This window comes from Ursus arctos, unplaced genomic scaffold, assembly GCF_023065955.2.
Source record: "Ursus arctos isolate Adak ecotype North America unplaced genomic scaffold, UrsArc2.0 scaffold_3, whole genome shotgun sequence".
Classification (NCBI taxonomy): domain Eukaryota; kingdom Metazoa; phylum Chordata; class Mammalia; order Carnivora; family Ursidae; genus Ursus; species Ursus arctos.
In genome coordinates, this window is record NW_026622985.1 from 65,878,486 (window position 1) to 65,905,617 (window position 27,132).

At 37.5% G+C, this 27,132-nt stretch overlaps 2 protein-coding genes across 10 annotated transcripts in view; one reads left to right on the forward strand and one right to left on the reverse strand.

Annotated features, from left to right (window-relative positions):
- Positions 1–27,132, reverse strand: part of IMMP2L (inner mitochondrial membrane peptidase subunit 2) — an 821,223-nt gene that overhangs the window by 787,930 nt on the left and 6,161 nt on the right. The window lies entirely within an intron of this gene.
- Positions 20,795–21,169, forward strand: LOC113262952 (40S ribosomal protein S20-like). Its single transcript, XM_044387645.3, has one exon. It carries the CDS (start codon positions 20,810–20,812, stop codon positions 21,167–21,169), a length of 360 nt encoding a protein of 119 aa, XP_044243580.1. The 5' UTR covers positions 20,795–20,809.

Here is a 27,132-nt window from a genome sequence, read left to right on the forward strand (position 1 = left end):
TTCCATTTTGTTCACACCCTCGGTGTTTAAAACCTCCATACTAATAAGCACCTAGCATCTGTTTCCTCTGAGAAAATTTCCTTTAAGCAATGCTAAAGTAGCAAAATATGCTACTAAAACCATCCCCAGCAAAAAGGGAATAACTTTTATCAGTAACCTCATTCTTCTAGTAACCATGTAAGTCATTTAGGTTCAAAACATTGCTCCTGAGAAAATTGATGCTTAAGTACTAGGCACACCTCGTTCATTGCTGAACTGAGACTATTTTACAATAAGCTTTCAGATTCAGTTGAAATCATATTTGCCACCTGCTATATAGCACCTGTAAGGGAAAGTTTCTTGGTGATGCTAACCTCAACCACATAACGACCTACACCATAAATGCCTCTTCCTTCTCATGGCTTGTAATGGCTTGATCATGCATGAATTCATCTAAAATGATTCTTAAACTTGCTTGTATTTTAGCCTCTACAAAGTCACCAGTCACTCATCCATAGCAACCAGGTAGATAAATACACCTCAAGTCATCCTAATTACAAACACTATTTAAAAATTGTGTGGGAGGTTTGAAGGTAAGAGGAAAATAATAAATTACAAGGCAGTATCTTATATAAAATGTAATCTTTCAATCACAATAACAAGCCCGCACATTTGGAGAACCAAATCAAGCTTTTACTTCTGAACTCAAACTATGTATCAAACTATGAGCATCAGAGAATGTAAGAGCAGGGATTCAAGCAAATCAGGCACCCAATTCTCTGCTCACTCAATATATGTTTATTGCTCACCTACTAGGTATCTGGGAACTGGGCTAAGTAAGGGATGAGTACACAATGCACAACAAGGCAGTTGTGGTCCTGGGCCTCACAGAGCTTACATTGTCATTCTTGCTACATTGTCTACTTTGCTAGACACTATGCTAAGACACCAAAAGACAGACCAAAATCAAGTTCCTTCCAAGAGGGACTTGTTACAAGATCACAAGGAATTAGGAGACGACCACGCACGGTCAGACTACCCTTCTCCATGGTTCTCTCCAGGAGCTCCTGCTACCAATAACCTCAGTCTGCAAACAACCTAAGCGTGTACAAAAGCAGGAGGAATTAGAACTTTTTTTTTTAAGATTTTATTCATCTATTTGACAGAACGCGAGAGCACAAGCAGGGGGAGCAGCAGCAGGAGAGGGGGAAGCAGGCTCCCCACCAAGCAGGGAGCCCCCTGCGGCACTCAATCCCAGGACCCTGGGATCACGACCCGAGCCGAAGGCAGACGCTTAACCATCTGAGCCACCCAGGTGCCCCTAGAACAACTTCCGCAAAGATTTTATTTCAGAGAGAAAGAGGAGAGAAAGAGCCCAGGAACAGGGCTTGGGGCGGGGCGGGGGGGGGGCGTGGCAGAGGGAAAGAGAGAAGCAGATTCCTGGCTGAGCAGGACTCTGGCTGAGCAGGACTCTGGGATCATGACCTAAGCCGAAAGCAGATGCTTAACCAACTGAGCCAACCAGGCACCCATAAACGAGAACAATTTTGATTCTATTGGAAGCAATTCTGGAAAAGTAATCTATGGAAACCAATTTTAAAAAAATTCAGGGCCACCTTGCTCCTTTCACTTTACAAATAAACAATACCTTATAAAATAGACAACTGGTAAATCTTCAGAATGTGAACTCCAGCATCAATTCCTTTATCTTTTAACTCATGTGACTTAGCAGTTCTCACTCAAAAATTCTCAGAAAGGAAAAAACGGTAAGAAAAAACAAAGAATAAAGAAAAACTAGCCAAAAATAATAAAGGGGATAAATGTAATGTAATTAGACATAAAGCGAACCATGTTCTGGCAAAGATACCCAATAAAAGTCAACACCAGTAGCCTAACGAAGATAATAATGGTCCTCTGTTCTGACCTAAAACTGCCTCTTTGATAGAGATAATTATAATTCCCTATTGGTAAACTGATGAGCATCTGGATACCAAGAGAATAGAAATTAAAATTGACATATTTAATTTTAAGTCAGGAATGTCTAAACACAAATGAATTCCAGGGTTATGTTCCACTATAACTGGTGTTGACAGAAAACACAACCAGAAAACAATTAGGAAATGCAACTTCATGAGTTTTTGGTAAGGACTCCAATTTGCAAATGTACAGCATTTATGCTCAGTTTTCCCTCTGCCTCAGAAAAGGAGTCCTCCCTCTGTCCAAGGAGAGGCCAGCAGTGCTCTGCGGAGAGAGCATCAGCAAAGAGGGAAAGTCAGTATAAAGTTGGCGGCCTCTGAATCTAACTGACCTCAGTTCAAATCATGATTCAATCATGTGACTTTGGACAAATTGTTGGCTGGTTGAGCCACAATTTTTTCATCCGAGAAAACCCGCAGGGTGTTTTGGAGGTATAAAGTGTTCACACATAGTTTAAGTAAGCATTTGTATGGAAAGAAAAAAAAATAAAGTCCCATAAAGCTAGTATCTGAATACAGTATATGTATAGTAGAGAACAATGGCTGGATCATAAAATAAAAGGTGTTTCTTCAGGTAATAGCATTACCCATGTCTAAAGAAAGGGACTAGCAATAACAAATCCAAAAAGAACAATAGACTTAAGGATGTCTGTTACATGCAATAAAACCAGTAAAGCCGATCTTCTAGGTAATGGGAAACCTATTAAACAGAGTGATACTTTTGTTCTGCTTTGAACTTAACCTTGTTCTAGGATTTAACTGGTTAGGGACCATCATATTTACTGATATTGGCTAATTAACAAGAATTATGGAGTGCCAACATTGCAGCACTGTCTTAAGCGATTTGAGGGTTTTTTTAAAGCAAAATAAAGGAAAAATATGACTTAATGCCAGAATTTGACCACAGAAATAAGTTATACAACAGCCATTGAAAAAAAGAAGCAAGATAGATGCTGAAATTGCAAGAAAAAAATTCACAAGAAAAAGTGAAAAGAAAAACATGACTTTATATGTAGAAGGTGGGTTTAAGAATGTCCACTAAAAAATTCTTAAAACTTTTCTATAGGTTTAAAAATTGCCATTAAAAGGTTGGAAATAAACGAAGAATAAATTATATTTGGTAAATTTCTCAGACAAGAGGAAAATATGATTCTGAAAGTAAAGGTTTATCTATGGCCTATCTGAGATAGATGCTGGCCAGACCAAGAAACAGGATATATGTTAAGAGCATTGAGGAATAAGACTGGATTTAATACTTATTTTTTATTTTGCTATGTTTTGTCCCTTAGCAATATGGAAACACTCACGACTCCAATATTTTTGAAAAACACATAAAACTAAATCCATAATACTGTGGTATTATGAGCCTCTCTAAAAGCTGGCTCAGTCCACCCTAATCCTATAAATTATCTTTATCCTTTCACTCCATATAGACACCATTTGACCACATTTACAACTAAGGCCCAATCTCAAATTTCAGTTATTAGAATGCCATAAATTCTGCAAAAATAGTTCACCATAAAAATTAACAGGCAAGTGAATAGCTTTCTATAGAGTGAGGAAAATTCTACTAAATGATGGCCATTAGCAAGGAGAAGCTTAGTAAGCTTTAACTCTAATAATCACAAAATTTGGATATCAACACTGCACTCTATTTTTTTTTTAGTTTAATAGAAAAGCATAACTGCTGTCATTAAGTAGAAGCTAAAGGCAATGTGGATTTTAAGCTAACAATGTGGCAACTTAAATATATGTGTAAGTGCAACAGAAGAGGTACTCAGCTACAACCCAAACAAAGTAATTAGAGAATTTTGGACTATTCACCATAAACCTATTGATTCCTGAAACAATAACATTTTGAATTAGCAAAAGAACATACTTCCAGTATCAGAATACTTACTATCTTTTTTTAAAAAACCACATTATTTAGCATTTCACTGTGTGTGAAATTGGCTTTTAAGAAATTAAGATAGCCTATAAAAGGAAAAAGCATCCTTTTCAAAAAAAATCTCAAAACCCTTCAAAAATCAAAACTAAGAACTAGGAGTGAAGGGAAATAATGAGAAGAATATAACATTGAGAACCTAAAAAAAAAAAGAAGGGCACAAAGTAAATAAGAAGAATATTGGAAAGTAAGCGTCAGGCAATAACATGAGTAATGGGAAAATGTCCTTGAAAACACCAGGTGACACACAGTTCCCGGAGCACAATTACCTGAGGTATCAGCTTTGCTGTTCCTTACCTACCTCACTATCTCAATCTGGCCCACTCTCTAATAACTGCTTCATATTCATTTCTCTTAGCTACTATTCACACTAACCCTATTTCTGCCCTATTTTTAAATGGTACAGGGTCTCTAATGGGTTCAACAGTAAGTGCAATAAGCAATTTTTTAAAAGAGCATGATTTCAGGGTCTTATGAAAATCCTATTCTGACCTCTACCCTTCATGCCTCAAATAAACTGCTTTCTACAAATGCCTGTAAGTGAATATAAAGCATCAGCTCAAATTCACATTACGAGATAAGAAGAAAAACAGGGCTCTTCCTTTGATTGGGAATGGGAAGTAGGAAGTTTTTTCAAAATAACCAAGGCCAACCAGACCCTAAAGGTGCAAAGATGAGAAAGCAAGGTCATTTACCAAAAAAAAAAAAAAAAAAAAGTGGGACTGGAAAATGCAATGTAACCAGGAAACTAAAGGCCAGTCCAGGGACTGTTATTACTCTTTACAGAATGATAAAGATAAAAATTAGAAACACAGGCTCCCCCAGTAGGGAAGCATATTAAAGCTCTGATTAGTCTGTCAAAAATAAAACCTGTCCAAATGGTCGGAAGCTTTGGAAGGTTGCCCACAGCCCATCTATGGCAGCTGCATGCCCACGGGGAGCTCAAACAAAAGCGGTGCAGGCTCAGTGCGGGAGAAGATGCAAGCCAGATGAGAAGATTTATGCAATTTAAGGTAAAAGCAAGAGTAACTGATGCCTTTGGAAGAAGTAGCTATGGTCCTTTAAATTTACAAGCGCAAGCGTCAGGGGCAGGGTGCACACACTTGTTGAAATGGCAACAAAAGCCAGGCTGGCAACATAAGTTTAAAAAAAAAAAAAAAAAAAAAAGCAACCAAGAGGTCAGAGTACCAAGAGGCTCATCCTGTGCAGCCTGGAGACTAAGGCAGATGGAGCACAGCACTTTCTGGACTCAAGTGTCTGCTGCACAGAAAGTCCAGGGACCATAATGAGTCCCTGGTGAGTATACAGCATATGGAGCTGAGATGTTACTTAGATTGCTCCTCACACACAAATGCCTTATTTTGATTTTACCTACTTGCCAGTATGAGTTACTGTTTAAGATAACCTGTGAAACTGCATCAGCATGTAATGCTCTAAAACTAGGACGTATCTGCCAATCAAAACATTCAAAATTACTCACAACAGTATGAAATAATGTAAAACAAAATTTTTTAAAATGCTATAAGCAGGGTACCTTCAATGAAATACAATGATCCCTACTACATAATTCTAAAGAAGCATGAGAAGTTGGGGCGATAAGGCAACTTAAAATGTCACCAGAGTATTATTACTATTATTTTGTATTTCTATTTTTAGATACTTGACCAGTAATAGCCAATGGCTGTCAAACACAGTAGAGCATAGCATTACATGATATTCCATCAGTTTGATACAGGACTCTCAAAGGTATGATATTAGTGCTGAGATAGTCATATATGAATGGAACAAAAAGGAGCCATGGTGGCTTCAAAATATTTCTCCAAATTCCTTGACAGGCCTCTTTCAAAATGATGAGCCTCATTCCCATCTTCTTAAGGGTAGGCAGGACTTAGTGACTGGCTTCTAGCAAAGAGGGGGCATAAATGATGTTGTGTGATTTGTGAGGCCAGTCATAAAAAGGAACGCTACCTCCTAGCTCTCTCTCCTAACCATTCCTTCTAAGCAAGCCAACACCATGTCCAGAGAGCAGCCAGACGTGGGAGCGGCCCAGCTGGAAGGAATGGAGGCCTCCCTCTCCCCAGGAGCCAGCACTACCGTGGCCAGCCCTGTGAGTGAGCCAACTGCAAGCCTGATCCTCCTGCCTCAGTTAGGCCTTCACATGACTGTGGCTTGGGTTGAAATCTTAAGTTCAACCGTAAGAGAGATCCTGAATCAGAACTGTGGAGCTGAACTGCTCCTAAATCACAGACCCGTGGAAATGATGAGAGATGATACACGCTTTAAGCCAACAGCGTTTTGGAGTAACTTGTTTTGCAGACATACCTAATAAAATAGTAAACCTGGAAATAGACCCAAAGACACAAAAATCAAAGGTGGATATTTATTTAACTCATTATAGAAAAAAAATAATTCCACATAAAGATTAATATAAAAATTAAAAACATAAACATAAAACTAATAAAGGAAAACAAAGGCAAACAGTATTTTAGGGGTGGAAAGAGGCATTTCTGAACACTTTACAAAACCCAGAAAATATAAAAAGAAAATACTGATGGGTCTGACTACATAAAAATCAAAACATACCATAAATAAGGTTAAAAGATAACATGATATAAAAATCTGCAATATATATTAATCCTCAAAGTTTAACATTTCTAAAATTATACAGTTCTTACAAATTGTAAGAAAAAAGACACGTTCTGAATGAAAAGTGAGCAAAATACATGAAAGGCATTTCACTGAAAGCAAAAGATGGATAGTTTCTAGAAATATAAAAAGATGTTCAACCACACTAATAATAAAACAAATACAAATAAAAAAATCACCTTTTTAACCTATCAAGCTGACAAAGATGTAGAGAACTAAAAGCACTCAGGGTGCGAAAATACAACCTCTCATTTCTCCTGGTAGTGCAAACGGGTAAAACATTTCTTGAATGTACCATGATGATGTGCACCAACCTGCTCCACGAACATACCCTCTGGGCAGGGCACCACTTCTAGGGTCCAAAGATATGATCATGGATTTTCAGTACTCCATTACTACTAACGGTGAGCGTGAAAACAATCTAAGTGCCCACGAACACATAAACTATGACATGAAGTAGAATCATTTGTAATCATGAAAAAGGATAGCGTATACCTATATTGCTTGACATTCACTTTTGAAAAAAAGTTAGAAAGCTTTAAGTATAATAAGAACTCGTTTATTTGAAATTTTATACACACCCAGAGCATCGTCATCATAATCATGGAAAGAAGTCAGGTGATAGAGAGTATGAGCCAAAATGATGACAGTAATGTTTACTGGTAGTCAAGGAATTTTCACTTTCTTTTCTTGTATTTTTCCATATTATTTAAATTTCCAATAATGGGTACATATTATCTTTACAAACTAAAGCAAATTAACATTAGTCTTTCCTGCTACAATAGATATTTTAGTGTAAATTAGCTCATATGCAGGAAAATGACGTCAGTTGCATTGGCTCATACGTAATTTTCCCCAGCGCATCAGGAGCAAGTTTTCCCACCCTTAAAGGGAAAGTTCCATTTAGTGGTTTCAAGATCTCCACTGTCTATGTTAAGCCATCTGAGGAAGCTGAGAGAGTGCAGATGAAGAAATGCATAGTATTTCCCCCATCTTTAGAATAAAACAAAATTGGTAAGTCAACACCCTGGATCAGACTTAACTCTGATGAAATTAGTCTCTGGTAGAAGTGGATGATTTTAAGGATTTACAACTATCAGGAGGAAAACCAGGGTTTAAGGCTGCCTAAGATTAACTGTGATGCTGGGTGTAAATGCCAGCTGAGATTTAGCCATTTTTATTACAATTGTCATTTTTTGTGTATATTAGTTATGTTTACAAATTCCACTGGTCTCAAATCATCTGTTCTCATCTGTTCCTAACCCTGTTTTCTCTATAAGCCCTAGCACTTCTAGCACACAACTTTGCAGAATTAAAGATTTTTCAGGAATGCAAATGTGGCATTAATAGAGAAATGCCTATGCTATTCTGAGTAAAATGTAAAGAGGTAGAGAAACATTCCATAAGTGAAAAAAGAAAGGGAAAAGAAACTTTAAACTTTATTTTGCTTCAGCCATAGTTTCTAATGAAAGATGTGAAACACAGGGCAAAACAATTTCAATATTCATGATTTACACCATACATTTTTATTGCATGTTACACATATAAAGAAAAAGAAATGGTCTTTGCTCCACTATCTACTTAAAATCTAAACAAGACAGAGAATTAAACAGGCATCAACTATGGAAGAGGCAGCAATTCAATTAACTTTTTTTTTTCCAGTGGAACAAACAGGAGGGAGATTTATTTCTTTCTCATATAAAAGAATTCCAGAGGCAGGCAGTTCATTCCGACCCTGCACTGTCCATCAGGGCAGTTCACCCATCATCATTCCTTTTTTTAAAACCACTTTATTGCAGTGTAAGTGACATACAAAAACTGCACGTATTTAATGGATACAGCTTGATAAGTTTGGAGATAAGTATACACCAGTGAATATATTCCATAAACATATGGGACACCTGCGAAAGTTTTCTCTCAGCCTCTTTCAATCCCATTAACTTCTGAATACAGTATTCAATTATATACACTCAGTTGGGAGTGAGGGAAGGAAAAATGCAAACAATGAGGGAAGTAGCTCTAAAACTATTTTAGATACATTGTAGCATTGGCCAAAGGAATAAAGGAGTTAGCTGGAAACCATGGTGCTGTGGAAAAGGGGAGACACAAATACACAGGGGAAGTCAAGAAAAAACCCTTCTAGAGACCTAAAAGCAAAAAGACACCGCAGTAGAGACAAGTATTCCTAGTACCTGGATGTTAGCCTCTAACACGATTCCTCACTATAAGGAACTCAAGCTCTTCAGAGAAAAGGGTTGATTCCAGGGCTGGGCCTGGAAAGGTACAAGATGAACCTGGAACGTTTTGCTACACCACTAAGTGAAAAGGTGACAGAAAAATGATGGAAGAGCAGCAGGACACAGGGGCCTGCTTGAAGGTGTTTCTTCTGACTAAACATGGGAAAATGTGATCGCTAACTAACATCAGTAATAATTATAAACTATCAAAAAGTACCTTTGGATTTGCTTATTTTCAGAAACTGGTAGTATTACAGAACTGGGTATCCAGCCTCAAAAGGTAAATTATGTAATGCAAATTTAATTTAGTATAAGTAATACCATGAAAGTATTTTATAAACTGCTAAGTTTAATAAAATGCAAACATTATTTTAAAATAAGTTTCCTTTGTGATCCTCGCATATATTTTAGAAATGAAGTTAGTTCCCTTGCAAGTACAAAAAAAAATTTCAATTCATAAATTATCCATCTATATAATTTTCAAAGTATAATTGTTGAGATGAGTAAACAAGACGTTCCACTCTTCTTTGATTTTATATCGGCATGTCCAGCTGTTATGTGACTTTGAGATCCAGTGGTAAAATACAAAGGTGTGAATTTGAACTATTTTAAATGCACATTTTATTATCATTACTCCTAGTATACAACGGTCAGACCCCTGTGGTTTGTTAAGAACAGCTGGTGTTGAAACTATCTAAGCCTACAGAGCGTTGGGAAGAGCAAAGAAATGATCATCAAAGAGAGAGAAAGAGAATGAAGTTGGCACTTTTTCCTTCAGTATTTACTCCTTTTACGTCAATAAACATTTGAGTACCTGCTACATGCAGGGCATCATACCAGTTTCTATACTGAAAGAATGAAGATATATCTGTGTACCTATATAGATACTGAACATTAAAAATTGTTCTTTTGAATTAATCTAGCCTTGTGATAAGGTTACCAGGGCCATAAAACTAAAATGAAGAAGGATAGGTTTTATAAAAGAGATAGGCAATTGGGGATGTTATGGAAAGACAAACTACACAGTATTCTACAATCTCTGGTCCTTCTACTCTCAGAAAAATGACTCTATCGTCCAAATGGCTGCCCCAAGGTCAACATGGTAGTTAGTGAAAGTGCCCTCTATTAAAAGAATACAAATCACAACTTCCTCCTGCTTGAAATCCTCCAATAACTCTCCATGCCCTATAACACACTATCGAGCTCCTTAGATTCAGCATACACTTATCTTTCATTAGCACATCATGCTCCAGCCAAAGCCAGCTACATGCAATTCCTACAGTGTGTCATGTCATGCTTTTACTTGTTTCTGGGCCCTTATATATGTTCTCTTCTGTCTTTATCACTCTTCCCACCTTCTTTTGTCTTGGCCAACTCTTTTTTTTCTTCTTCTTCTTCTAAGTCCTATGCCCAATGTGGGGGGGGGCTCAAACTCATAACCCTGAGAGCAAGAGTTGCAGGCTCTACCAACTGAGCCAGCCAGACACCCCTGTCTTGGCCAATTCTTATTCACCCTTCAGGTCTGCTTAGATGTCACCAATCAGGAAGTCCACCCTGACTCTCCATGTCTGAATGAGATGCCCTTCCTATGTGTTCCCATAAAACCCCATGCATCCTCTACCACAGCATTTATCACACCTGATATTCTCATCCTTACCTCCAACCGGCTATGAGTTCTGTGATGGCCTCTTGTTCACTGCCAGACCTCAGCACCTTGCAATGAAGTGTCCGATGTTCAATACAGTTTTATTGAAGAAGTCAATAAATGAGTTCCAATAATTACTAAAAATAATTTTTAACATACTTTCCTGTTGATGTAGATTATCTGCACTGTATTCAGAATATGATGGATGTGGTGGAGGCACAGATTGAGAGAAAGGCATTGTCTAACCCCATGCAACAAACTGTGTGTGTGTGTGTGCTGTCTGTGTACATGGGTGAGCGTGTTCATGTGTCTGACTACCCCATCTCTCATCTGACAGGTTTACTTGGCAGTTGAAGATATTTATTGAGAAAGTGTTTCTTTTTAAATTATGTATATTTATGTATGTGTATGATTATGTATACCGAACTTCAAGAGGCTAATTTTTCTTCAATAAATCATAGCACAGCACTCATGTCTAAAGGCAATAAAGATGGGTAACAAAGATCAAGTAATTTTTCAAGACCTATTCAACTGTAAGACATCAAGAATTCTCTTTTCAATTGAAAGCTTACCTCTAGAAAGCGTTTAGCTTGTTTTTCCTTAAAAGCAATGTTTTTCAGTCCACACTCCATGGTGGCCCTAAGGATTCCCCAGAGGCACAAGGGCCAAAGGGAGCAGGTACAAAGTAACCAAAACTCTGAGCCCCGATTCCCTTCTTCAGTCAAAGCCACCCGCTTCTATCTTTTGGTTTTTTTAATAACAGAATTCCAAAAAACATTTTCTTTGAAGGGCTCACTACATAAAAAAATAAGAAGAAAAAAAGGTTAAAAACCAGCACCTTAAAGAATTAGACGTGGGTTGAGGCTCAGACTACATAATTCAAGCCCTAATGTTTTCCTATTTCGTATTTAAATTCATCTGTCAGGTTTATAAGCCCTTATTTGTGCTAAAAGGAGAAATATCATTTGAATGCAGAGATATCCAGGTAGAGTGAAAACATGGGTTTTGAGAAGTGTAAATTATTTATTCTCTGATACAGCTATAAGATTATTTATCTTATAATGCTTAATGGCATTATTGATGTACCAATCTTCAAGTTAATGATTCATAACACAGAATACCAAAATAATATGATGAACGACAGAAAAGCCCTCCGTAAATGCTAGCTGCAGCTATGTTTTATGTATGATAGACGAATATCCCACCCCATTTCAATAATTTCTTAGTAAAAAGATCACCTTAAATAGGAAACCTCACCAAACTCACACTTAAGTAGCAATTTTAACTATTTTGCCAACAAGAAAAAAAAGGGGGAGCAAGGTAATGGAAACCAGGGGTTGCTCTATATTGCGACATTCAGAAGACCATTCAGAACACCAGGAGGGAGAATCTGATCTGCTGGCACTCGGGGAGGGATAAGCAGAAATGCGAGTCCCTAAACAGAAACCTTCAGCCTTCCTCTGCACAACAGCTTTGGAATTGTGGAATGGTATTTGACTGCAAGTCAATACCTGAAGTTACCTGAAAACTCCCAGCTCTGTAACTTCGTGAGGTGAATCTGATATCTTTAGAGCTGAACACATGTAATTATGCCTAAGATCTACTAAGCTGAGAAGCAACCAACCTAATTTTCATCTCTTCTGGGAAGTCTGACATGAGTACTCTAAACCCCAGCACTGTTGTCCACCCCCAAATTCCTCTGGCATATGCTAGCCATACCCTCTTTTGGCACCCAGTATTATTAATTATCTTTTTATAGTTATGTCCATTTTCCCCAACCACACTGTAAGCCCCTAAAGGGTAAGTACCATGTCTCACTCCTCTCTCTACATCCTAATGGTCTTAGAATTTCTCTAAGCATTTGCAGGTGTTAAGTAAATTTTCCTTGACTGTTTAATTTTAGATATGGTTTATATTACCACCCACTCATAATGTTGATGGAGAGACAACTTGGTATGATTGTGTCAGATACCCCATTCCTTTAAATACCAGTCAGGAGCATAAGAGAGAAACTGGGTGGCCAGAGCAGGCTGTTTGGGAAACACCCAATCCATCGGATACAGTACCTCCTTGCACGTGTTACTCCCAAAGAACCAAGCACCCATTCTACTCCAGGGCTAAACCGTTCCTGCTCTTCCCATGCTCAGTACCAAATTAGAAATCAGAAAATTTGGATTCAGGTCCTAGCCATGCCAATGACACAGCAATTCATTTCATCCATTTGAGCAGACTACCTGTAAGGTTCTTTGCTTCAACTATCTGTGATTCTGAGTCTAACTTCAGGCCTTTATCCTCCATAACAGAAATCTATGGAATGGCCCATTCTCCCCACTACTAAAATTACCTGTCTTCCATGATACACCCCATCATCATCATCATCATTACACCCTGCTCCAAGACCATTTCTTACTTCTGCTGCAAGGTTAACGTTGCTCATGAAATCATGTTCACTTCTAACGATGACATGGTTAAATTTCTTGCTTGATCTTTACTTTATACCCGTTCTCATTTAACAAACACATGTCACATGGCTGGTTGGATAATACGAGATAACATACAGTTGGGGAAACTTCTAATACATTCCTGCTTTCAGCAGCAAAGATAAGTATAACCCCATTCGCAAATAAGCACCAGTAATAATAAATAAAATTATTTTCATATGGGTCACCAAATAGGCTGTTGTCAACTTAATCAATAGTTCAGTGGCCCTGAGAATAATACCCTGAGCTTCCCAATTCTGTAAGAAATTTATTTTTATTGTTTCATCAACATCAAGTGATGTTAGGGAACATCACAACGGTTGTTACAGTAAATGGCTCAGAAAGAAAATTTAGTAAAGATTTTCTTAGATTTTAGGAAGTGTATGAGCTAGATAAAAATATATGAGCCAAATAGAAATTCAAAGCAATTTAAATTAGTATCTATCAGTTTTGAAAAATGAAGAAGTTTTTCAGAACCTAACATACTTTTGTTCTGCAAAAAGACTAAGCATATCACCCAAAGACCTTCCCCTTTCCCAAGCCAAGTAATTTGTTATCCAATTAAGTACAAAGAAAGGTGGCAATTTCACTTCTTCAGATGTGTCTAGCAAAAGAACCATAATAAAATCACAGATGAAAGGTCAGTTTTACAGATGACTGGATTAAGAAGTTGTGGTCCATATATACAATGGAATATTACTCGGCTATCAGAAAGAACGAGTTCTCAACATTTGCTACAACATGGACGGCACTGGAGGAGATAATTCTAAGTGAAATAAGTCAAGCAGAGAAAGACAAACTATCATATGATTTCTCTCATCTATGGAACATAAGAACTAGGATGATCAGTAGGGGAAGAAAGGGATAAAGAAAGGGGGGGTAATCAGAAGGGGGAATGAAACATGAGAGACTATGGACTATGAGAAACAAACTGAGGGCCTCAGAGGGGAGGGGGGTGGGGGAATGGGATAGGCTGGTGATGGGTAGTAAGGAGGGCACGTATTGCATGGTGCACTGGGTGTTATACACAACTAATGAATCATCGAGCCTTACATCGGAAACCGGGGATGTACTGTATGGTGACTAACATAATATAATAAAAAATCATTATAAAAAAAAAAAAAAGAAAGAAAGGTCAGTTTTAGAAGTGAGATAGACATAACAGAATCCCCCAGGCAATATTTAAAATACTATTTTTCCTTGGCCCAAATTATACCAACATTTTGCTATACTTCGGGTGTTAACCTCGGTACAAACATTAAACAGTCACATAAAAATTTTTGACTAACAGTACAGTGAGGTTTTGTTTCATTTTTAATTAGGATGGAGTGACTGGCAGCCACTCTGAAAATCAGAAATACTCTTTCACAAAGTATTATCAGATCTGTACTCTGAAAGAAGCATTAATTGGAAACAGAAAAACTGTATGAAACAATTTGACTTTGAAACCAATTCATTCTAGTAAAAAATATTCACTTGTGTTGTCTAAAATACCGTATCGCCATAGTAATAATAAAAAAAAATTTGTTATTTTATTTTGTTACCTCCATTAATCTCTTACATTAACTTATTTTTATTCCATTTTGAAAGATATAAACTAATGGTCACAGTATTTGAGTAATCTTCCTAAAGTCACACAGGTCGTAAATAGCAGAGCTAAATCCAGATTATCCCACCCACGGCCCATACGTTTAAGCACTATGCTCCCTGCCTCCCACTTGGTTGCCACTCCCAGTAAATATCCACCACTCCCAATAAACACAACAAGAGTTATTGATTTCATAACTGCTACTACGGCACTCAGATGCAACTAATAAAGAGTGTTCTGAACACACAATTTGTTCAATCCACTATATAAAAGGTAAGTGCTCAAGTCTCATTAATTTTCTAAAAAATTTTCAAATGGGAAAGGGTTACAAAAGGGAGAAAAGTACAAATCTATATATACAACATCAATTAATAGAAAAATAATCACTGGAGTTGTTTTTGGACTTAACAAGTACTGAAAACTCTTATCCTGCTATCCTTTCAGCCCTCTGAATTGGCTCTCAAAATCTGAAATTCCACCGCTCAAAGAAAAGAAAGCTGGAAGACACGTGCATTCCAAAACACTGTGCCCTTTTGCGATTTCCCTTCTACATTTATTACCCAGATCTTTAAACACTCAACTAGGAGCTAAACCAATTCAACTGTATGTATAAAATGTAAAATTGGAAATGCCACAAAATCAACATGACCTTTAAAGTGTAACATTTTCCACAATCATTTACTTAATAGTAGAAAAACATTTTATAGTGTTTAAAGCACAGTCTTCATGCATAATATTTTCAGCAAACATAAAAGCAAATACAGAACAAAGTACTTAAAAATCAACCACATTTTTTAAACCAAAACTACAATTAATTTTAAACCACCACTTTTTCTGCAGTAGTTACATTATCAAACATTCATAACCATATTGGTATGCTTCACTTTTCAAATATAGAACTGATGTAACCATCACCCAAGCCCAGTCAGTCACCTCCTGCAATTGGTAAGGCCTACCAGTATGACTGATTTTCCCCCATTTTAGCCATATCAGTTTGCTTGAGAACTAAAATAGATGTTGGACAAAAAGCCAAGATGAGCCCTCTCTGTAAACCAACAGGATCACCTTGATTAATTCCAAGGCACTGATCTCAGCGTAATGTTTTCTAACCAACCAGACTCTTCAGTCAAAGATACTGAAAGTAAAGATAATAACTAGGTAGTCAATATTACCATAAAATTAAATTTTGTATAAGAGCAAATGTAGTCTTCTATCTTCAGATCCAATCACATATTTGTTAAAAGTAAAAGATATGCAAATAGATGCTAATGGGATGGCAAACTTTCCCCAAGAGAGAATCACACTTGAGATAAATCACCACTCTCACGATTTTAATTCCATAATCAAGTAGCAATCCTTGAGAATGCATCTTTCCCCTTGGACTACTTTGATTAAGTAGTTTCAATAGAAGCTGATCAGAAAACACTTCTTCTCAGTTTTTTTTTTTTTTTTCTGCACCACTACTAGCAGGAGATAAAAATTAGCAAGACAAATGAAGTCAGAATCCATATATCCCCATTTATTGCCTTTAACATCTGAAAATTAGGAAGAAAAAGAGATCAAGGAAACAGAGCAATCTAATGCCTGGCTAAAGGACAAATTCTATCTTTAAAATTGAGTATGTTTCTATCAACTCTATGAATTCAGTTCTTTAATGAAAAGGTTATAGCATGCGGAGACAAAACAGTACCAACAGTACCGTATCAGCCAAGCAGCTAAATTAGATACCTCACCTGTCACAAAGAAAATCAATAAGGCCCAATGAATTTGTATTGTACACTGATTTATTTAGGGAAAAACTTGAAATACAATGTCTTTAGCTTTTTGTGTACTAAACATATTCTGCTCCATTGGCTGGAAGAAATCTAAGAAAAGATGGCCTGTGTGGCAGAGGGCAAACAGGACTCAGTACAACAGAGAAGCAGAACAAGATGAAAGGAAAGGAGTTGGAAAGGGGGAATTTTCTATTTATTTTCTATACATAAAAATAATGGCTTTTTACAGGGAAAGGAACGTAAACGGCTACCCTACGAAGGAAATAGGCAGAATCAGCTTTGGTAGAAACAAAAGAGCAGAAGGATTAAAGGACCCCTGAAAGTGGTATACTACCCCAAACAAAACACAAGTGAGACAAACTTAAGTAGGAAAAATGTGGATCAACATTCAAAGACGAGAATCTGACCTGATTCTTTTCCAACACCATCTTGTTCTCTTCTATGGTACCTTTCACCTTCCCTCTCTATACCTTTACTTGTGCTACTCCTTCAGCCTAGAATTTCTTCTCGACCTCTCCACTCACTTAATGCTCCAGTCTCCTAATACAAGAGCAAAATCTCATTCCATTTTGTGAAGTCACAGGTAATCTCCAATCTCTTAGTTACACTATAGTACCCCAAAGCTTTGTTTATACCTCATTGTGGACACTTAGATTATATTTTGAATCACAGTCACTTATTTACATATTCATCTTCCCCACCACTATACCTAGGGGTTCTTATGGGGGGGGGGGGGAAGATATGCTATCTTTTTTTAATTGTGGTAAAATACACATGACCTAAAATTTACCATATTAACCATTATTAAGTGTACGGTTCAATAGTGGTAAGTATATTCACATTGTTGTGCAACCAATCTCCAGAACTTCTCATCTTACAAAACTGAAACTCTGTACCCATTAAACTCCTTGTTCTTCCCTAGCCCCCACTCGTGGCAACCATCATTCTACTTTCTCTCTATAGATTTGACTGCTCTATGTACCTCATATAAATGGAATCATACAGTATTTGTTTTCTTGTGACTGGCTTATTTCACTTAGCAAATGTCCTCAAGGATCATCCATGTTGTAGCATGCCAGAATTTCCTTCCTTTTTAAAGCTGAATAATATTCCACTATATGTATGCACCACATTTTGTTTTTCCATTCATCCATCTGTGGACACTTGGATTGCTTCCACCTTTTGGGTATTGTGATTAAGGCTACTATGAACATGCTTTCAATTCTTTTTTTTTTAAGAGTTATTTATTTATTTGTGGGGCGCCTGGGTGGCACAGCGGTTAAGCGTCTGCCTTCGGCTCAGGGCGTGATCCCGGCGTTATGGGATCGGGCCCCACATCAGGCTCCTCCGCTATGAGCCTGCTTCTTCCTCTCCCACCCCTCCTGCTTGTGTTCCCTCTCTCGCTGGCTGTCTCTATCTCTGTCAAATAAATAAATAAAATCTTTAAAAAAAAAAAAGAGTTATTTATTTATTTGAGAGAAAGAGAGAGAGCACAAGCAGGAGAGACAGAGAGGGAGAGAGAGAATCTCAAGCAGACTCTGTGCTAAGCATGGAGCCCGACCCGGGGCATGATCCCAGGACCCCGAAATCATGACCTGGGCCAAAACCAAGTGGCAGTTGCTTAACTAACAGCAGGCACCCCTGCTTTCAATCCTTTTGGATGTATTTGCAAAAGTGGAACTGCTGGGCCATATGAGAAGTCTATTTTCAATTTTTTGAGGAATTGCCATACTGTTTTCCTTAGTGGCTCTACCATTTTACATTCTCATGAAGAGTGCACAAGGGTTACAATTTCCCCACATGCTCACCAATACTTGTTACTTTCTATTTTTTTAATAGTAGTTAGCCTAATGAGTGTGAATTCATAGTGTCTCAGTGTGGTTTTCATTTGCATTTTCCTAATGATTAGTGACACTGAGCACCTTTATCATGTTCTTATCAACCATTTATACATCTTCTTTGGAGAAATGTCTACTTAAGTCCTTTGCTCATTTTTTAATTGGGTTATTTTGTTATTGTTGATTTTGTATACTCTGAATATTAACCCCTTATCAAATATATGAACCATTGAGGTTTTTGGTTTTTTTTTTAACTCACCTTTCTATTCCCTAATTTTCCAGAGCAGATTATATGTAATACAGAAATACATTTTGAGTTGAATGTGTTTCTTCCTTTTAAAAATTTTTTTGGTATAATATAAAATTCAAAATATCCAAAAAGGGGTATACAATAGAAAATAAGACACCCTCCCATCCCTGTTCTCCTGCCACTCCTCAGAGGCATTTTTCTTTTTCTAATTATTCCCTTCAGAGATATTCTGTGCATGTACAAGAAAATACGTATCTTAACTTAGTCTCCTCCAAAATATTAAGCTACTAATACCCACTGTTCTGCATCTTACTTTTTACTTAATAATTATTCCATTTCAACATATATAAACTGTCTTATTCTTTTTAACAACTACATATTCTACTATATGTCCCATAATTTATTTATCCAATCCTCTGAGAATGGGCATTTGTTTTCAATTCCTGCAAAGAATATCCCTAAATATATTTTATCTCATCCAAGTATAAGATTTGTAGAATAAATTCTAATAAGAAATCAAATGATATGTATATTTTAAGTTTTGATAACTATTTCCAAATTGGCCTCAATGAAGACTGCAAAAATCCATACTCCCATTAGCAATGATTTCTCTATACCCTCAATAACACATTCTGTTTGCAGAATTGTTTCTTTGCCAATCTGACAGACTACTAAGTCTAATATTTGGGTCATTCACAATCCAACCTCAACCTACATGTCCCAGGGCCTTTTACTGTAGTCAAATAGTTTCTCATTGGTTCTAAATTTAAGAAGAAGGTACTTCCTCTATGTCTTGTGCAAACCATATGTTCTTTTGAATGTTCTTTCTTCCTTCAAGGCTAGTCCCAGATGATCTCTCTGCTCTCCCCACAAACACAAAAGACCACATTGATTCAACAACTATCTAGTATAAATCTCCTACACTATATACAAGTAAATGAATTTTGTGCTATGGGATATCAGAGCAAGGGAAAGTCAACCTAGAATGCACAGCGGCCTCAATAACTTTCAGCTATACAGGCATGCCTCATTTTACTGTGCTACTCTTTATCATGCTTCACAGATACTGCATTTTTTTTTACAGATTGAAGGTTTGTAGCAACCTTGCATCAGGCAAGTGTGTTAGCGCCATTTTTTCAACAGCACATGCTCACTTCACATATCTGCGTCAAATTTTGGTAATTCTCACAATATTTCAAACTTTTTCATTATCATTATATTTGTTATGGTGATCTGTGATCAGTGATCCTTGATGTTACTACTGCAATTGTTTTGGAGCACAACAAACCATGCCCAGAAAAGACAGTGAACTTAATAAATGTGTGTGTTCTGGCTGCAGATGTAGTGGAAATAGCACTTTGTCATGTCTTTGGCCATATAATATATTTTGAAGATAAAAAAAGAACTTTAAATTAGTAGAAATACAAAAAATGAGATTGCTATATAATAAAGATATTAATGAAAAAAGGATATGACTATTAGAGTTTTATCTTGAACTAAACAACACTGAGCATTCTCAAACTCAGAAGTGTAGTTTTCTGTAACTATACTGCATTAGTATGTCACTGACCATTCCTCTAAATATTTTAAAATAGAAGGACACTTTGAAACTAGAATTGTATTTAATATATCACTTGCTTCAAGATTTCAACGTCACAAGACTATTTGTAGTCTCTTCCCCCAAAATCTTTCTACCTAGCTCTGCCTTTCCCTAGTGGCTTCAGTCACATAGAGATTGGTCACAAGAAATTTAGAATCTACCCTTTCCTTACCATAAACAGCAAATACTGTGTCTCTGGCTCTACAGAGAAGGGGAGCAATATAATTCATGCTTTTGGAGGGAGAACTAACATCTCAAGCTAACAACTAGGTAATAAATATGATTAAGAGCCAAGCACACAAGCTGAATATCCCAAAGTATATACCTTTCATAATAAGATACAAACAGGCTTAATAAACAAGACATATTCAGAGGGGAAAAAAATGCATTTTTCTCAGACACACCCAAATAACATCTTTTCAGCAGTATTGCCTTCTTAAACCCAAATCATTATTTCCATTACTTGCCTGCAAAATCCAAAAAAAAAAAAAAAAAAAAAAGGAGGAATTATAATGTAATAACTAAGTATAACTCATTAAGCAATTAATTCCTCACATTTCCGTTTAATGAGGTAAAATTTACATAGGATTTTGGGTTGCCTGGGTGGCTCAATCGTTTAAGCATCTGACTCTTGATTTCAGCTCAAGTCATGATCTCGGGGTTGTGAGATAGAACCCCATGTCAGGCTCCACACTAGACATGGAGCCTGTTTAAGATTCTTTTTCTCTCGCTCTTTGAGGAAGATGCAGTCACTGCTACAGCAGAGCTTTGGACACCCCGCTCCTTCTCCTGACTCACCGCTGTTCGCTGTCACCGAGGATCAAGTCAGTCAGGAAGCCACGCCGCAGCCATGGCTTTTCAAGACACCGGGAAGGCACCCATGGAACCAGAGGTGGTGATTCACCGAATTACTATTACTCTGGCCAGCTGCAACATAAAATCTTGGGAAAAGGTATGTGCTGACTTGATCACAGGCACAACGGATAAGAATCTCAGAGTGAAAGGACTGGTTCGGATGCCTACCAAGACTCTGGGAATCACTACAAGAAAAACTCCTTGTGGTGAAAGTTCTAAGACTTGGGATCATTTTCAGATGAGGATCCACAAGCGACTCACTGATTTGCACAGTCCTTCTGAGATTGTTAAGCAGATTACTTCCATCAGTATTGAGCCAGAAGTTCAGGTTGATGTCACCACTACAGATGCTTAAATTAACCTTTTTAATAAGTTACCAGTTGTTAAAAAAAAAAAAGGATTCTCTCTTTTCCCTTCTTCCTTTGCCCCTCCCCCCATTCTCTCTCTTTCTCTCAGTCTCTCTAAAAAGAAAAAAAAAATTCACATAGGATTTTAACAAATGGCTCACATAGTGCTCAAAAATAACCTATAAAGTACATGTCATCTCCACTTTTCCAAAAAAAAAAAAAAAAAATGAAGTTCAGGGGTGCCTGGATGGCTCCATTGATTAAGCATCGGCCTTCAGCTCAGGTCATGATCCCAGAGTCCTAGGATCGAGCCAGGCATCAGGCTCCCTGAACAGCAGGGAGTCTGCTTCTCCCTCTCCCTCTGCTGCTCCCCCTGCTTGTGCTCCATCTCTTTCTCTCTGTCAAATAAATAAATAAAATCTGGAAAAAAAAATGAAGTTCAGAGAGAAAAAATTCACATTCACATTGCTGATAGAGCTAGCACTTAAATAAAACCACGTTCTCTTCACCATACATCACCACTTTAAAGTCTAGAAATTTGTATTTAATGTATATTTTTTAAGTTTTAAAACAAAGGTTTTAATGAAATGTTTAGAATATTAACATAATGCAGTCATTTACACCACACGTCTCAAACTGTTAATCTCAAACTATTACTGTCATAGCTCAATTCTACAGAACTTCTCTTACACATGAGAAATAGATTCATGAAAAAGCTAATCAGTTTATGAAGTGCCTCAAACTATCCTTATATAATGATACTAAATAATTATTAAACAAAACTAAATAATAATTACTTAGTATTTGAATCTGACACTAATAAAACTCTTATTAAACAAATAAACTCTTGGAAAAATACCAAAATGCTTTGTAAATAATCTGCTACACCAGGCAAACCAAAAATTAAGGAAATAAGGCTACATACTGTATGATTCCAACTACCAGATATTCTGGAAGAGGCAAAACTATGGAGACAGTAAAAAGATCTTTGGTTGTTAAGGGTTAGCCGAGAGAGACAGAGAAATAGGCAAAACACAGTGGACTTTGGGGCAGCAAAACTACTGTATGATACTATAATGGTGGACACATGTTATTACACATTTGTTCAAATGTACAATGGAATGTACAATACAAAGAATGAACCCTCATGTAAACTATGGACTTCAGGTGATTATGCTGTGTCAATGTAGGTTCATCAATTGTAATAAATGTATCATTCTGGTAAGTACTGTTGATAATGGGAGAAGCTATGCACGTGTGGGGGTGGGGGTATATAGGAAATATCTGTACCTTACACTCAATTTTGCTGTAAACCTCAAACTATGCTAAAAAAATTAAATCTATTTTAAAAAATCACGACAATTTATGTGTGGCAACTCTAATCTTTTCCTACCACGTGTTGCTCTATAGGTCCACTATCGCCTATTTAGCAAAGAACACCTTTGACCATCAACCCTAACCTTCAGTTGAACTCTTCTTTTATATACTCAGTGCTCCTCAAAATGCCTGCTCTGCCCCTTGTAGCCGGCTCATCTTCAAACATGACACTGGTAGGCTAAGTCCAAAGACAGGGAGAAAATTTGGTACAGACAACCGACAGAGAAGGCTGGTAATGGAGAAGGAAGTAAAAAATTCCTAAAAAGGGAAATCAGCAGGAAAATCCATATGAGAGAGCAGAAAGAAGAAAATAATCCTGAGATGTTCTGAATTTATTGGTCTACATAATGTAAAAACCATATGAAATTATCCTAAAATGTAAAAGATAATATTACAAACATTTCCCTTCTTTTAAAAAAAAAGTCTTTGCTGTGCACAATTCTAAAAGTAGAACACTAGAACTTGATAATATGTTTACAATGTTTCCTCTAGCTACAAGCAAGATGATTTTTCAAAAGCTGACCATACATACTTCAAACATTTTTCAAAAGAAAGATATATAAAAGGATGTGTGTCAAAGTGCCATTACAAAGACCTAGCTCTCAAAATACACTTTTAGATAAAACTGCAAAGACTAAATTTTTATGATTTATTACATGGAAGAAACATGTACAGTTTTATCTTCTGGGCATTCGTAATCTAAGGCAAAAACCTGCTAAGAGTTACCAAACTGGGCAGGAGTACAATGAGATTCCTTTCTTTTTTCTCTCTTTTTTTTTTAAACCTTTAAACCATTTTAAAGGTTTTATTTATGTATTTGTCAGAGAGAGAGCACAAGCAGGGAGAGCGGCAGGCAGAGGGAGAAGCAGGCTCCCTGTTGAGCAAGGAGCCCAATGCGGGATTCGATCCCAGGACCCTGAGATCATGACCTAAGCCAAAGGCAGACGCTTAACTAACTAAGCCACCCAGGTGTCCCAGGAGTACAATGAGATTCTGAAACAGTCATACAGGAATGACTGTGGAGTGTGTGTGCTTGCATGTTTTGGTCATCAATAAGAACAGGCTAAGCACCTGGCAGATCCAAACATCTGAGTCATTTAGGAGAAGATAAAGGTGATCGTGGCAAATCAGAGACCCATTGGACAGGCTTAAAGATGGCTCTGGCAGGAGCCACCACCACCATCAATACCACCTGAGCAAATAATGACCCTCTGCATCTGAAATTTCAGGGGAGGCAAAAAGACTGGAGTTGTGCTAGTGATCCAATTCAGTTCGGCTAATAGCAATTACACCGATGAAGTACCAAGCATTCAGTTAAAGGTGCCATAAGACAATAAAGAATAAGATGTAGCCCCTACTTTAAAAGTTTCCAGTCTAACATAGTGAGATACATCCACAAATGAGTATAATCCAGGCAAAGTAGAGCAAACGTCAAGAAAGAGAGTTCATCAAGGAAATAGACTGTCTTGGAAATAACCTATGGTTACTCAGTTGACCAACAGGGTCTTGCTGTGGTTACTCTTCTTGCTCATAATTTTCTCCCAGTAGATGTACTACTTCTACACTAGAAGATGTGAAAAACTTGAAAATTTTATCTGCTGCTTTAATGTTTCACAAATGATTTTCCATAAATTCTTCACTGAAACTCAAAGCTATGCTATGCCGGGTAGAGGTTGTCATCCTGTCAGGCAGCCAACCTCCCAAGATGGTCCCCAATTGATACATGCCCCATGGTGGTGTGTGACTTCCAAGGATAGGTCATAAGAGACACTACAGTTTCCACCTTGGTCTCCTGTATGTCACTCTGGGGAAGCCAGCTCCCATGATGAGGGCAGCCCCATGGAAAGCTCCTTATGGAGAGGAACCACATTGCCAACACCAACTTGCCAGGCATGTGAGAAGGCACTTTGGAAGGGAACATTTTAGCCCCAGGCATGTCCTCCAATAATTGCACCTCCTGCTGGCATCTGACAGCAACCACATGAGATCCTGAGCCTGAACCACCCAAACTACTGACCTACCGCAAACATGATATATTAAATGATTATTGTTGTTTTCAGCCACTGAGTTTTTGATTATGTTACAAAGCAACAGAGAACTAACATATGTGAGGCTCGGAGAAACTAACTTATCTCCTACCATGTAGGAGTGAGCACGGAAACCAGGTCTAGAATCCAATCTCTAGACTTTACGTTCAGTTTTCTTGCCATTAAACAATACTACTTCTCAAATAAAGCAAGTTATATCATAAGGATGATCATTTCTATGTGATTATACCACCAGCACTAATATACCAGGTATCTCACAGAAAAAAAAAAAAACCAGCACATGTCCCTATATACTTGACAGACACGATGAGACCTGCAATGTAACTGAATTCATGGTATTCCATGGTACTTTGGGGGGTTTTTACTGTCTTCTGAAAAATTTTTTTTAAATGTACAGACTGTAAAAATAAAAACCTAGTTAGAGCATTTAATACTCAACAATCACATTACTGACACTGAAAATAATTTATATACTGTACAATCTTAATCGCAATAAACATCTGTATAATTTTAAACAGATTTAACACGTCAGACAAGAAATGCTCAGTAGCTGATTGTATAGGGATTTGCATTTTTGCTTTAGGTCTTCAACATTTTAGCATTACACAAATGTAGTAAAACAGAGCAGCAAAATGTTCATGATGGTGAAATCTTCAATTTCAATCCATAAAATGGTTACTACCTTACAGGACAAGGTGGCCAGCTCTTAGCCTGTCTACTCCTGGAGAAATCCAACAGATTACTTTGTTGTCACAACCACATCTGCAGTAATGTCCCTTCACATAACCACCTCTTTTGACCCACACAATCCTACAAGGTGGGACAGGTTTACTATCATTCCCATTTTCCAAAGGATGATGGGGCTTAGAGAAGTCTAAGTAACTTAACTGAGGACATGTACTATTAAAAAGAATCACAAAAATCCAACCTATTAAAAAAAAAAAAAAAACCCACCCCAGCCTATAACTTTTTAGCTCCAAGTCCCAGAATTTTCTTCTGCACATATTTCAGCCCATGGTTCTCTACCGAGGCTGCCATTAGAACACCTGGGGGCACTTTGAAAAACATCAGTACCTGAACATCACACCCAGAGATTGATTTAATTGCTCTGGTCTGTTTAAGCCATCTAGCATATATACACCGGCGGTGGTAAATTCACAGAAAGCTTAGACTACAAAAGGAAAAACTGCAGATATCTCTCTATGTAAGCTGAAACAACTTTATCCCCCAAAGCTCCCTGAAAGACACAGATAACTTGCAATAAACCACAGAACAAGGAGGAAGAGGAGATGAAAAACTCAAACCCATTCTGACACTATCATGGGGCCACCAAAGAGTGTTTTATTCCCTCAATCCCACTCCTTGAACCTCATCATCACATGCCTTAACTCCACTGCAAGTTCTAGCTCACGTGTTGCCTCCTCCATGAAGTCTTCAGGATCACAAAGAAGAAAGGCCATTTTTTGCAACCATCTTACTTTGAACCTCTGTAACAGCATGCATTGCTTAAGTCATTTACTTACACATCCATTTCTCTCACTGACCTGAGGAGTCCTTAAGGGCAGGATCCCTGTGTCATTCATCCTTCCCATCTTATGTATCTTTTCATCTTATATAGCCTTGAAGATAGCACATATTAATAAGTGTGGCTAAATCAGATCATTTTTATGTTCGGCAGGGTTAATTTCCCCTTAGCCTCCTAGTACACACTCCTTTGAAATTTCTGAGTTTTTAATAAAAGGGGACTTTTTTCCCTCCAAAAGTGGATTAGGTCAGAGAATAATGTATGCAAAAAGGCCAGATGTTGGGGAGAGCAAGTTAGCAGTGGAACTTTGGGCCAGGAAAAAAAAAGGGTACATAGGATATTGAAAAGTGGGGTCAGGTATGCATTTTGTTTGTTTCAAAGGGAAGATTAGGCAAAGACAGTGACAATCTAATTTTTAGTCACAAGAAACATGACAAAGAACAGTGATTACAGGTAACCACCTTTTCAACGCCTCCCTATGGGACTCCTTCCTCTCAGCATACATACATGCTCTCTCTCCCCTCAAAAAAAGAAGTCTGCCATGGTGGTTCTCATCCTTAGACATGTATTAGAATCCCTTGGCAAGCTTTGAAAATTCTGGACTGAAGATCAATGAAGTCAGAATCTCTGAGGAGAGGCCCAAGCACACCTACTCTCTCCTCACTTCCTCCCCTCCTACTCACTCCTCTACCCATGCAGTGTAATCTCTGCCTCCACCAGTACAATGGAACCACTGACATCTAACAGGCACTTTACAATCTTCGAGTTTGTAGAAATAACTCGATGATTCATAGCATTCCATTCTTAATTGAGTTCTACTTCTTGAAACTCTGCAAGTCAGTCTGAAAAGTTTTGCTTTGTCTTTCCTCCCAGCCTCTCTCAGCCATTCCCCTTCAACATCCTTATATCTGTCTCTGTCTTGGTTTGTCCTTAGAATTTCAAATATTCTCCAGGACTTACTTTTGAGCCCTTTTCTCTTCTCTTCCTATGCAGTTCCTCTAAGCACTTTTGTCCTTACCCA